Raw genomic sequence first — 14,068 nt, 5'->3', positions numbered from 1 at the left:
ATGTACTCTCAGAGTGATAGGAGATTTCCTCCCACTCCCTGGACATCAATCTTCCCTTCTGTAAAATAGGAGCCTGGATAAGATCTCTAAGTTTCCTTCCACATTTAATATTCAACAAGTCTGTGATCATTTAGTACACTCTATGCCATTGCTGCTCCTGGAAGTTAATAATGCTACAGACTGAGGAGACAATAATAAGTCACAAATCACTTTGTATTTACAGATACACATGCATTTAAAACAGATTCTGTAAATAACTACAACACTGTATTGCACTTTGGGCCTACTTTTGCCTCTTTAGAGGTCAAGAGTTTTTTTTTTTTTTTCTTTATCTTCTTTTATTTGGATTGTTTAGGAAGATGAAATCCAGGACAAGTTGCCACTAACACATATTATGCAGCTTGAACCTTGGTGGCTAATTGCACTATTACCGTGATTGATGAACATTATGCTGCAATCAGCTGGAAGCTGCTGCCTTCCACTCGACAGAAATGAGGTCACAGAGCACAGCTGGGGGAGTTGCCAGCAAACAACAAGCAGGTCTGGTGGTCTGGTGCCCAGGAGAAGAGTTTGCCACTATAACCTTTAACTCTTGATTCCATCTGCTGTGAAGATGCTTGTTCCCTTGAACTGGCTCCTGAGTTTTAAAGAATCTGACAGTTTTAAAGAAAAAGACTCATTCTTTGTCTAGATATTCAGTAGGAGAGAAAAGATTATTTGATATAGGTACATAACCAGGGGTTATGAAGACCTCTGTCTGAAATTCTAGTACTGGGGTAGATGGGTGTTACTATCCAGAAAAAATAGTTATTATCCATGACACCGTATGTGACTTTACAGTGTAAAAAGCACATTCAGAAGCACTGCCCTGTGAAGGGACTCTATTCTTCCATGGTCAGAAAAGTTAAGTAAGTCACTCCCCCAAAATGCCCCATTGCTGGGGCATGGAGGCTGCTCAGAGCACAGCTTGGGAGCCTGATTAGTATTGCCTAGCACAGGCAGATCCTGGGAAAGCCAGTGTTTGGGCCTGAGAGGCACTGGGCATTTTTTTGCTCAGGCCCACGGGATGGGGTTGCCTCAGAAACTGACTGTCCTTTCCTAAGCATTAGACATCACCTCAGACTAGTCTGAGTAGTGGAGTGATTTGTTAACAGATTAGAGATACAAGTCTTCTCCAGTGGATTTGGAGTCTGACGTCCCTAGAATTGAATTCTAATGTGTCTTTAACATGCGCTAGTGATGTGATCCAAGTCTTTTAACCTGTCCAGATCATAGTTTATCTATAAAAGATGCACTACAGAATGCGGTTAAGACACAGACTTTGGAGCCTGCTGCTTGGGTTTGAACTCCAGCTCTACCATTTACTCATTATGTGACCTTAGGCAGGCTATAATCTCTTTGCACCTTTGTTTTCTCATCTTTAAATGAGGCTGATTGTAGTGCTTCCTTTACAAAGATGTTGGGTAGATAAATGAGTTAATACATGTAAAGTACTTGGAACAATGTCTAGTGCAGAGTAAGCATAACATTAGTGTTTGCTAAAATAACATTGAGATGGTGATCCTGATCTCTTGGGTTTGTTTGGCAAATCAACTGAAATAGTAAAGGTGGAAAAAAAAGAGTCACAGAGTTATTAGTGCTAGAAGGGGCCTTAAAGATCATCCAAACAAACTGCCTCATTTTATAAACAGGAAATCAAGACTAAGAGATGGGGAATAACTGGTCCAGAATCACCCTTGATTTAATGGCAGAGTCCAGGTTTCCTGATTCCAAGTCCAAAGCTCTGTCCTTGGAACTGCATGAAAAAAGCAGCATCTCCATAGAGTTGACTCTGGATGGTCCTTTTATTTAGTCACTGGACTTGTTGCTAGTTAATGCTCTTTCCTAGGACAACGAGCTGCATTTGAAAGGGAGAGAAAACTGGGGAGAGACTCCCCTACCACACGGACTTTTGAGGTGGCGTGTTAGTGAAAGGGGAGGCTAGGGATTCAGGCCATGGTTGAGAAGAAAGAGTTTCTGGAATCATAGCCAGTTCCATTTCATTATTTCAGCCAGAACCCAAATATGTGCCTGTGGCCAAGCAAGCTAGAATCATGAGCTAATCCATTCCGGTCTTAGAGTTTCTTTTCTTTTTATCTTTAGGTGTTTAATTAAGGGTTTTCTACCAGAAGTGGTTTCACATCTGATCTTTGGTATAAACTAAAATTTTACTCCCAGGAGAATAGGGTTGGGATTGGGACCTCTGAGTTCATTTTTCCCAATATTTTCAGGATCATGCCCCCTTTAGATTTATTCTGCTTCAAATCACACTTTCCAGTTAGACTGCTCAAGGGTAATTGAAAGACGGGTTGGAGGAAAGGGGTAGGATAGGGAGAAGACCCTATGAAGATGGCAGATGGAATTATAGAGATATTTGACCGAGAGAAAAGGCAGGTCCCAGGGGTCATAATTACTGTTCTCAAATCATCTAATGGTGTCACAGGGCAGAGGTCTCCGACAGCAGAGCCAGTGCAAAGGGGGTGGGAAAAGGAAGAAGAATTTTCAGGAGGCAGGTTTGAGCCTGAATCAAGGAAAACTTTCTGACTATGAGAACTGCCCAAAGATGGTGTGAACAATGGGCTCCTGTCCCTGCCTACAGGTGTGCTTTAGAAGGAAGGGATTTGGCTGTGAGACCTGATAGCCACTAGTCAGAGATAGGGAGGTAGAAGTGATTAGTCAGACTAGGTAAATTTGGGGGGTCCCAGCAACTCTAAAATTTTCATATTCTAGGAGTCTAAGCACCAATGACCAATTTCATGAAGTTCCCATAGTTAAGAGCCAGCTGGAAAGCAGCAAAATCAGAAACTCGTGATCTGCTTCTTTATCTTGCTTGTGTTTCTATTCTCCACTTTGTCTTTCTTGAGCTCACTTGCTTGCTCTTTCGTATGGTAGGAACCTTTGACATTTTGCAAGGGATAATCTTTCTCTTTTAAGTGTGTTTCTGACTCAGCCTTTGCTCCTTCGGCATCATTAGAGAGTCTGGGCTCTCTGAAGATTAGCTCTGGCCTGTCACCACAGCAACTACCCGGGCCCTGCGGGCATCCGTGGTAAGAGGCACGAGGCTTTGAGAGCCAGAGCTTGACTTGCAGTGAGAGAAGGCTCCACAGGGATCCTGCTATGAAACAAGCATGTCGTGCTTTGGGACGTTTTCCGTAATAGGATTAGCTGTGTGGGTGAGCCTCACTTTACACAGTTAGCCAGTCCCTGACAAGTGTGTGTGTATGTGTGTCAAATTTTGGTAAATGGAGGAACTCTCATTTTAAAGGCAGAAAAGGGACTCACTTTCCAAGTCCCTGTAGTGAATCCCCTTCATAAAACAGAGTCTTCTTTTAGAAAGTGAATCTCCACCCAGGTAGTGACCTGTTAAGTCTAGTGCTGAGTGTCTAATCATTGAGTTCATCTGCAGAGAACCCCAAGGGCAGGCAAAGAACAGCAGCAACTCATCTTGCTCGGGGCTGGGAGTGGACAGTGTGTAACAGGGAGAAGCAGAGTGGGTGTGGGGCCACAAAGAGGGGAATTTAGGAGGGTGGGCCTTGCCTAGCATGGGCAGTTCTGCTGCAGCAGTGGCGGGGTGTCTGAAAGACGCGTGTTCTTGGAGGTTCCCAGCATGGAGGGGTCTGTGTCCAGCGAATCAGACATCTTGTCGCAAATGGCATCTACCAGGCGCTCGAAGGCCTGCCTCACACTGATGTTCTCCTTGGCACTGGCTTCGAAGAAATCAAAGCCTGGGGGGAGAAGATAAACAGATAAGGATTTTTCCGCATTTCTTCAGCTGGAACTCTTTTGCGCCCCCAGCCCCAGCACTGGATTAATATGGCCCGTGCTCAGGAGCGAAGCAATTCCATTCTGCTTCAAGGAGACGGTACAGGGCAGGAATTTCCTGCACTGGTTTCGGAGTCAGTCAGATCCTGGCTCTACCATTAACCAGCTGTTTAATTCTGGGCAAGTCACTTATTCTCTTTACAAATCAACTGCCTGGTTTGTAAATTTTACAGTTTACAAACCAGGGATGATTTTACTTACCTCATAGAGTCACTTCAAGAATTAAACAAGATAATACATGTGAAATGTATAACCCTGTGCCTGACACAGAGAGGGGTCAAGAGTGTTTGCTTGCTGAAAGAATAAATAAATATGTAAATATGTGTGCAGAGCACGTCACAGTTTCCAAAGTATTTATCACATCCATTATCTCACATGATCTTCATATCACCCCTGGGGAAGGAGTGTCAGATCCTCTCTGTTTCGCTAATGCAGACTCTGTGGCTTAGAGAAGTAAACTGGCTTGCCCAAGATGAGGAAAGGCACCAGCATGAGAAGCCCAGGTTTTGGACTTTTTGATCAGGGATTTCCCTCCTCTTCCCTGTGCTGCCCATTCATCTCATCTGGGCTCTGGGAAGCAGCTCAAGATTCACACTGAATAAGTGAAGCCATATTTGCCTTTTCCACCCACAGACACTCTGGTTATCACCACTCAGTGGGGTTCCTCCTCCCTGAATTCTGCTGAAATAATCCGATAGCTCTCTCCCTTCCTCCACAAACCCAACAAAAGGCCCAGGGGACAGAGCGCCTGAGGTGTGTGATGTTCTTGTCTGTTTTATATCTTGAGATCCTTAACAACACTTTCTGTGACAATGAGCAGGACTTGCTTGTCCCGAGAGACACAGCAAAGGCCCTCCTGATTCAGACAAAGAGGCTGCTTCCCACCTGAGGAATCCTGACCAGCTTGGTGGCAGTCCCTGGAAGCACAAGCGGCCCTCTCCATCACATCCCTGCCCAGCCTACTCCCTCCTTCCTGTCCTTCCACCTTCCTCCCTCCCTTCCTTCGGAGCCTTTCTTCATTTCTCCTCAAAAGCCTCTCTCTTTCCTTTTTTTTCCATTTAGTTCCTTCTTCTGCCCTTATGTTTCTTACACTTTCTCTTTGGGATCCCTATTATCTATTGGGCATCTACTATATACCAGACACTATGCTAGGAGCTTTACAAATAATACCATCTTTTGTAATCCTCACAACAGCCTGTTGGGTAAATATCATCAACTCCAATTTATAAATAAGAAAATGATGGTTCCAAGAGATTGCATAACTCACACGAGGTCATGTGGCTGTATCTGTGGAAATTGGGTTTAGACCTGGGTTTGGCTGTCTCCAAAGTCCATGCACAGCTCTGCCTCCCATTTCTTTTTCTTTCACTTTGCATTTTTCCCCAATTATATGTTTTTTTCCTTTACAAGTCTCTTTGGCTTCTTTTGCTTTTATCTGACTACCACAGTGTCTGAGTCTGAGCAAGTCACTTCACCTTTCTGAATCTCTTAACCTTACTGATTTTCAGACTTTTTGTTTGTCAAATAGGAATAATAACAGTGTTTTCCTACCGAGAGCAGTGGGAGGAGTAAGACAGTGGCTAAATTGCTGTACAAAAGTTGCCTGTTATAATGACAGTTCTTCTGCTCTTCTTTCATCTTGCTCCTTCCACCTCCTCTTCATCTCTCTCTCTCCCTCTTTTCTCATCTTCTCTCTGAAAGGAGGGGATCTCTTTCCTCCTCTCTCCTTCTCCCTATTATTCCCCCATCCACAGAGACGGCTGAAGCCCCAGGTATCAACAGGCCTCTCTTCTCCCGGCCTTCCCAGCTTGAAGGCGCTCACTGTTCCTGCCAGCCCACCTCTAGCTGAAAGCCCCTCCTGTGGCCCATTTCCTGACCTGAGAAAGGCAAGCTGCAGAAGTGCCTGCTAATTGCAGACGTGTGATGAAGAGGGAGGCAGCTGCTGGCTCATTATCCTCAGGCCATGGAAACCCTGTTGGCTTCAGAGATCCTCCAGCATATAGTTTTTCCTTAATGAATATCACAAAAATCAACTCCCTGGTCTTTGACTGCCTTATCACAAGAGGCAATGTTTGGAAAGGTGGGGGGATGTATTGCTTGTCTAGGAAAGGGACAACAGGTGAAGAAGTCAATAGGTTTGTTTTTTTTTTTTTTTTTTTTGAGACAGAGTCTTGCTCTGTTTGGCTAGATTGAGTGCTGTGGCGTCAGCCTAGCTCACAGCAACCTCAAACTCCTGGGCTCAAGCAATCCTTCTGCTTCAGCCTCCCGAGTAGCTGGGACTACAGGCATGTGCCACCATGCCCGGCTAATTTTTTCTATATATTTTTAGTTGTCCAAATCATTTCTTTCTATTTTTTAGTAAAGACGGGGTCTCGCTCTTGCTCAGGCTGGTCTCGAACTCCTGACCTTGAGCGATCCACCTACCTCAGCCTCCCAGAGTGCTAGGATTACAGGCATGAGCCACTGCGCCCGGCCTAGTCAATAGGTTTTAACCATTGGTTTGGATGTCAATAAGGACACAGTCAGGGCCAGGGTCACAAACCCCATATCCCTTCTGAGGAGCGGCACCCAGGGGAGGACGTGCCACATTGTGCAGGTGGGCAGCAGGAAGTGGCCTGGGGGTCAGCCTGGAGTTGAATACAGTCTCTATCAGCTACTAGCTGTGTGACCTTGGGCAATTTGCCTACTCACCTTCAGCGTCTGTTTCCACATCTGTAGGATGGGGTGAATATTACCTACCTCTTAGGGTGGTAATGAGAATTAAAAATGCACAAACGTATGTGGAAGTGACTGGCATGTGAAATACATGGCAATTCTCTTTCCCGTATGTTCCTGGCCCACCTTAGTCCCAGTTCCCTTGCCCCTCCATTGTTTCCCAGGGCCTTTGGAGAAACCCCCTTTTTCTTCATCATTTAGAGTCAATCAATAAACCAAGTATTTATTGAACATTGACCTTGTGCCAGATCTTGTGTTGAGTGTCAGGGATACAAGGAGATCAAATCTAGATATGGAGAAGACACACTGATACAAGAAGATCAAATCTAGATATGGAGAAGACACACTAATGAGAGTGTCAATTTCTCACATCTGCATAGTTCTTAACTCTTCACAAATACAATTTTAAAACAGCCTTGTGAGGTAGGTGGGGCAAGGCAAGGGTTATCACTTGCAATTTGCAGATAGGAAGACTGAGGCTCAGAGATGGGCTAGGGCCCTGTCCCTTATGCCTCCTTGTCTCACTCTCAGTCGGCACAGTGACAGAACAAGCTATAATATTCTAAGCCAGGTAGAGAAAACCAGAGGCCATGCAGGAATGCAGGAGAGGGAGAGAGTGGCAGGGGAGGAGATGGGGAGGAAGCTTCCTGAAGTTAGTGAGGAGGTGAGCCTTTAAAGTCAGAACTGAGCAAAACTCTTCACCTAACTAACTTCTTCTCATTCTTCAGGAGTCAGCTTCAATAGGGTCTTTTCATTCTCCTCTGTGCTTCCATCTGCCATAGCACTTGTCACCCTGTGTGGCAGAAGTCCATTTAAGAGGGACTATGTCATTCATCTGAGCCCCAGCACCAGCCAGAGGAGCAGGTGCTTAGTGAGTGTTGGTTGAATGAATAATTGAGTGAAGGAGGTGGGACTGAGCATGGGTGGTTGGGGTGATGTGGATAGGGTCATGAAAGCTCAGCTCCACAAGTGCTGGGCACTGGGGACACTGAGGTGAATCAGATAGTTCCTACCCTTGAGGAGGTCCTAGTCTAGTGTGGAAGACAGACACATTGACAATATTATAGTGATAAGTGTTGGAACAGAGGGAAGCCAGGGGGTTGTCAGAGCACAGAGGAGGCGTCCAACCAGGCCTGGGGGCCAGGGAAAGTTTCTTAGAGAAGCTGATGCCTAAGCAGCTATCACTTAGACAAAGACATGTGACTGTGAGTGTTAAGTGTGAGTACATAAATGTGTAGCACACCAGGCAGAGGAAACAGCATGAGCACAGATAAGGGGGCAAAAAACAGCCTTGGTATATGCTAGAAGGACAATAGCAGTTTGTTATCATTGCAGCAGAAAACCCAAAGTGGTGAGAGACACATGGAGAACTCATATGTCATGCTAAGGAGATGTCTTTACAGTCATCTCAAAGATATCCAAAGTATGAAAACTCTAATTCAAGTTACCAGCTCGTAGGTCTAGCCAGCTCGAGGGTCTCTTTTGCTTAGCAGAATAACACCAAATGCACCCCCACCCAATTACTGTCATATTCCTGGAAGGCTCCTCATTAGTGGGCCCAGATGGTAACCTTTCCCTCAGGTCCATTAATAAGGGTTCTCAGGAGCTGATAATCTAGAGGCCAGGAAGATGACAACCAATTAAGCAGACTGGCCCCCAGTCCTTTCCTCCTTCTAATTGGCTTCAGAACGATGAGATTTCTGCTGTCTTTAATGGGGCTCAATTTTTTTTTTATTATCTATATTTTTATATTGGGGGGAAGGAGTAGAAAAGAAAGCAGCCCCAATACTGGGCCCTATTCAGTGGCAGCTTCTTGTTCCATAGGGTTAAGGAAGACTTTGAGGAAATAAAAGTTGTTTGGAAAAATCCAGGTGTAGTTGCTTTGTATGTTGTGATGGGTAGAAGGGATGAAGTGAAGTGTGAAGGCCCCTCACACCCTTCATCTTGCCTCAGACTATGTCCTGGAACCCTGGGGCAGAGAAAGCGCCACTTTCATTCCTGCTTCTTGGGATTGTTGACGGCCACGTAGTGATAGAGAACGACAAGCAAGAAAAGCGACATGTCCAGCATGTTGGCGAAAATGGCGAGCTGCACGTCCGTGATCATCCTGCTCAGCTCCGCTCGGCTCCAGCGCCTTCAGCGCACAAGCCAGAGGTAGGAGACCCGGGCCCAGGGCTCAATTCTTAACTGAATCTGAGATGTTCACTCACCGCCCCCAAGATGATCACGTTTATCTATCCTGTTCAAAGGCAGCTGTCACACACCCATAGACTGTGTTCACGCTGTCTTCTTCTGAATTTGACCTCAGATTTCTAGTTAGAAACTTGCAACCAGCTAAACCCACCTCTCCTCATCCAAACACTGCTCCAGAACATTCTTCGTCTACCATTATGTTCAAATCCTGTCTCCATCCTGCTCTGACACCCTCTCATCTCCATCATTTATCAACCGGCAACTCACACCCCTCTGGACATCATGTTCCTTTCTACCCCAGGCGTGTTCTCAGGAACATTGAGTGCCATGTGGACAATCCATCCAATATCTTGGGCTCTTAATGTATTGACCGTCTCATATCCAGTGACCTTCTCTTCTATTTTGCTTCACGTTTGCTCCATCCTTATAACTTGAGCTATTTTGACTTGGATTAGTGCCATTGGAATTGGAAGAGGTCTGACTAATTCAATATCCAGCCTCATTGACTTAATACCCAAGACCTTGCATGGCCTGGTCTCTGTCTACTTCCCCAGCTTCATCTTCCTGGCTCACAGTATGCTCCAGAAACATGAACACTTTCCCATTTTGTGCCTTTCTTTGCTCATGTTATTACTCTCTAGCTCCTACTCCTAATCACCTTCCTTACTCACCTGTGGAATTACTGATGCCAGAATGCCTTCCCTTTCTCTTTTCCACCCCATCTCTACACCTCAAAATACAAAATGTACCTCCCCTCTGTACTCCCATGGCACTTTGCATGATTGTTTCAGTCAGATTCCAATCAGGAAAATGGGAACTATTCCTATCATTTAAACCAGAGAAAATTGGTTATATAGGTGATGGAAGAACTGAGAAGCTAAACAGAAGAGTGAGAAAACTCAGAGATTATCAACAGCAAAAATTACTATTACTAGAGCTAAAGGAAGCTGGATCCATGGGAGCAGCAGTCAGAGAGAAGGAGCAGCCCCTGTTGGAGGAGCCAGCCACCATGTGGGGAAATACTGGGATTTCTCCCTTTTGCCAACCTCCAGTCACCTGCCAGTGTCTTCCCTTGGCTAAACCCAGCCAGAAGCCACTGCCACGGCAGTCTGGGAAACACAGCCTGCAAAGGTAAACTTCCCAGAGATGGTGGTGGGAGAGACACAGGGAAGGGTGAAGAATGATAGCAAACAGGTTAAGGACCGGCATAGCCATCTCCCCAAAGAATGTTGGAAGTATCTGTTTATGATATTGTTTCCCTGCCCCATGAGCACCTTTCATCTCTGTGTCCTCAGGGTCTAGCGTACGGTTTAGTGACCATGGCAGATTATTTACTGCCCTCCCTTCAAGAGTTTTTATTTCCCCACCCATTGCCATTGGCTTGCAGCACCTCTCTATGGAAAGACTAGATCCCCCCACTCCATCAACATCAGGTTTGATTATGTGACTTGTTTTGGCCAGTGGATGTGGGCAAAAATGATAATGATCTAAGTCTCAACAGAAGCTTTAAGAGACTTGGTGTGGTTTAGTCATCCCAGTCAGATCCCAGAGTAAGAAGTAAGAAAGCCGGATCAGAGTTGCTGCTGACTTGCAGCTGGCATATAATGCAAGTGAGAAATAAATCCTTACTCTCTAAGCCCCTGACTCAGGTTGTGTGTTACCACAACATAATCTAAAGAAATTTCACGAACATTGTGTCACTAACATTGTGGCTGAAGGTGGAAATTTTAAGAGGAATTATGACAGGCTTTTGGGAAAACATCATTGGATGATATAATGAAAGCATTAGAATTTTGAGTCCAAAGGCTGAGCTTGAGTACTGGGCCTGCCGCTACTACTTACATGGCTTAGAAAAGTTCCATAATCTTAAAGTGAAAAAATAAAGACACAGAGTGTGGTACAGTTCATTGTGTACAAGAAAATACAAGTGATCTGGACTCAGCTTCTTCATCGGTAAAATCACCTATCTACGGCACTGATAATCTACTGTACAGAAATACAGGTACTGTACTACTATAGCTGATGATAATGTTGCCTTATAGGCTAGGAGTGAGAGTGAAGGTCATAAGAGAATTGTTGTGGAAGCACATTGTTCGTTATTATCAATGAAAACTAAGTCTTTGTTTCTCTGCAACCAGGCTCAATGATGCCAGGTTTCCATAGTTCATCTCAATCCAAAAAACATTTATTGAGCACCTAAAATAAACAAGGCAATGTACAAGGGTCTGTGGGGTCTGAATGATGAGTGAGGAATTGGGTAAATTGTACTCATGGAATCAAAGTGGGATAGAGCCAAACAGACCTTCCCACTCAACTAATCAAACCCTCTGTTTTGCAAATGGGCAAACTGAGATCCAGAGACAGGAAATGAGATGCTCAGGGTCACATAGTAAGTAGTAGCAGAAGCAGGATAAAACCCTTAATCTCCTGACTCCTTGTCTGGGGTGCTTTTCCCACTACACTATGCTGGTGTATGCGTGTTTCAAAGCCACATGTTTAATGATCTCTCTTTCCTTTGTAGACAGAAGCACATTTCCCTTTTACTAGCCTCTCTGGGTTCTGGCGAGACCCATCCCAAATCAGATCCATGAAAGGGACAAGAAGCACCTTTCCTTTTTTTTTTTGAGACAGAGTCTTGCTCTGTTGCCCAGGCTAGAATGCAGTGGCATCAGCCTAGCTCACTGCAACCTCAAACTCCTGGGTTCAAGTGATCCTCGTGCCTCAGCCTCCCAAGTAGCTGGAACTACAGGTGTGGTACCACACCCAGCTAATTTTTTTACTATTTTCAGTAGAGACAGGGTCTCACTCTTGCTCAGGCTGGTCTTGAACTCCTGAGGTCAAGTGATCCTCCCACTTGGGCCTGCCAGAGTGCTAGGATTACAGGCATGAGCCACCAGGCCCAGCCAAGAAGCCCCTTTCTGAGGAGCACATGAAGGCAGGATCCTAAAATATCATGCTTCCTGGAATAGGAGTCCCTGAAACTCATCTGCCCTCCCAAATATGCACCTGCCTCAGCATCTATATGATCTCACCTAGATCCCAAGAACTTTGAGGATGTAGAAGGCCTGCAGCTATTTACAGCTTTAATAAATAAATGCTAGTTGCTGGCCATATCGATAGTCTTGGTGGAGTGAGCTAAGAAAGGCTAAAAGAAAAGGAGTCCTGAGGTGGGATCCCATAAAGCAGAGAATGGCACTACTGCACTGGCAAGCAGACCATTGAAACTGACTTAAAACCTGGGATAGCAGAGGGATAGGCACTGGGGTGAGGGTGAGGAAGACTGAGCATCCTCCTTCACTGTTCCCAGAGCTGATCATATCCTTGCAAAATCCTGCATGATCTGACCTCTGCCTGTCCGTTCACCCTCATCACACACTACTCTCCCCTTCATTCTTTAGTCTCTGTGGCATGGCCTTCTTTCAATCTCACGAGTGTTTCAAGCTCTAACCCACATTCAGACTGTTCTTGAAGTGGAACACTGCCATCCTCACACTCCATTCTTTGCCTGGCTAACTTTTTCTCATCCTTTAGTTCTCAGCTTATGTGTTACTTTCTCACAAGACCTTGACTCACCAGCCTAAAATTAGTTTTCTCTTTTTCACTTTCTTCATAGCACTTGTGGTAGATCTATGTTAGTTTTATCTGCCCACTATTCCTTCCTTTAGGGGACCACCATTTTAAACAGTTATAGTGGGACTATAAATTACCATATTTGCCTCCCCCAGCCACTGGAATAGGCATGTGACTCACAGATGACCAATCATAGTCTTCCCTGGCATTGATATATGGTGGCTGAGAGAGAGAGAAGGCCTCTTTTTGCAGGAATCGGGAAGCTAAGAATCTGGAGCTGCCATCACCCATCTAACTCCCCATGCAGAGAGTCTGGCTGTAGAAGGAGGCTGAGGGGATGAGTAAAGCTGAGAAATGGAGAAGGCAATTGAGTCCTGGGACTAGTGGACTTCCCAGTTACAAGAGCTAATAAATTCTAGTTTTTTATTAAAACTAGTTTGATTTGGGATTTTATCACTTGTAATAACAAGAGTCCTAACTCACGCAGAACTTATCACAATTTAAAAAGCTTTATTGAGATATAATTCACATACTATACAATTTGCCCATTTACACAATTTTTAATTATATATTTATTTGTGTATTTGTTTAATAGTTCTTTCCCCATTAGTTTCATGATAGTAAAGATCACAGCTGTTTGTTCACCATTAATTAGATCCTAACTGCCAGGACAGAACTTGGCTCAGAGTATGTGCTCAATAAATATTTTTCGCTGAATAATTAAAATGTATTAATGAATATCTACCCTACGCTAGGTGCTTGGGATAATGAAACAAATCAGACATAATCCCTGCTCTTGAGGCCTATGAAGAAAGATAAGCATGTAAATAGGTAAGTTTTGGTAATCAGTACAGGAAAGCTCAGGAAGTTGTGTTGGGCAGAGATGGGTTACCTCGATCTGCCCAAAGATGACCAATTTGTCAAGGCCTTCTTCAAGTGCCTCCCTAAATTCTGCACTAAGGTTTAATCTCACTTCTCTCTGAGTTTCTACATAAATTTGGTCTATACTGACCACCTTTCTAAGGGTATAAGTTTGAGCAAGTTATTTAACCTCTCTGAACCTCATTTTTCAGAGTATTAGACATGCCCTTTAGTACCCAACTTGAAGGACTACAGAGAGAATTAAATGCGATAATTAACGCAAAATATTTCACATAGTATCTGGTTCACTATATATCAGCTATTATTACCATATTTTCTGTATAGTAACGTTAAGTGGTAAGGAGCACAGGCTCTGAAGCCAGACTACTGCTTGGGTTCAAATCCTGGCTCTACCCTCTGACTAGCTGTGTGACTTGAGGAAGTTACTCAGCTTCTCTGTGCCCTCCTTTTCTAATCTGTTAAAAAAAACCGCACAAAATGTGGAGATAAGAAAAGTACATATCTTGGGTTTTAGGGAGATTAAATTAAATGAACAGTACTTTAAAACACTTAGAATAGTGCCTGACTCATGGCAAGCACCTAATAAATGTTCAACCAACTTGCCTTTAAAAAAAATCTTAGTCATAAGGACTTGGCATGCTAGTTATATTTTCTCCTAATAAGAAACTAACTCACCTTTAAAAACCTTAGTCTTATTTAACTCTAAGGTCTTGACATGCTGATTATATATATTTTTTCTAATACACATCAAAATAAATACATAAAATCACCTTGCACAATTTCAGTGGCATGAGTCCCTCTCTTTGGGCAACACTACTCCAGGCTCACACCATCCAGTGATTTATGG

The 14,068-nt window shown here is 44.2% G+C and overlaps 2 protein-coding genes across 2 annotated transcripts in view; both read right to left on the bottom strand.

Moving 5' to 3' along the window:
- Positions 1–3,488: 3,488 nt before the first annotated feature.
- RAB3B (RAB3B, member RAS oncogene family) overlaps positions 3,489–14,068 on the bottom strand; it is a 57,725-nt gene continuing 47,145 nt past the window's right edge. Inside the window, exon 5 of the mRNA XM_012639396.1 lies at positions 3,489–3,764. Within this exon, the coding sequence (XP_012494850.1) occupies positions 3,577–3,764 (188 nt within the window). The 3' untranslated portion in view covers positions 3,489–3,576. The remainder of the gene's footprint in view (positions 3,765–14,068) is intronic.
- LOC105806294 (dolichyl-diphosphooligosaccharide--protein glycosyltransferase subunit 4-like) lies at positions 8,320–8,682 on the bottom strand. The gene has a single exon (XM_012639397.1). It carries the CDS (start codon positions 8,680–8,682, stop codon positions 8,569–8,571), a length of 114 nt encoding a protein of 37 aa, XP_012494851.1. The 3' UTR covers positions 8,320–8,568.

The sequence above is a fragment of the Propithecus coquereli genome, unplaced genomic scaffold (assembly GCF_000956105.1).
Source record: "Propithecus coquereli isolate 6110/MARCELLA unplaced genomic scaffold, Pcoq_1.0 Scaffold14, whole genome shotgun sequence".
Taxonomy (NCBI): domain Eukaryota; kingdom Metazoa; phylum Chordata; class Mammalia; order Primates; family Indriidae; genus Propithecus; species Propithecus coquereli.
This window is presented reverse-complemented; position numbering and strand designations above follow the sequence as displayed.

Bases quoted from the DNA above. Each gene is read 5' to 3' on its own strand.
- LOC105806294 (XM_012639397.1), bottom strand. From the start codon at position 8,682: ATGATCACGGACGTGCAGCTCGCCATTTTCGCCAACATGCTGGACATG.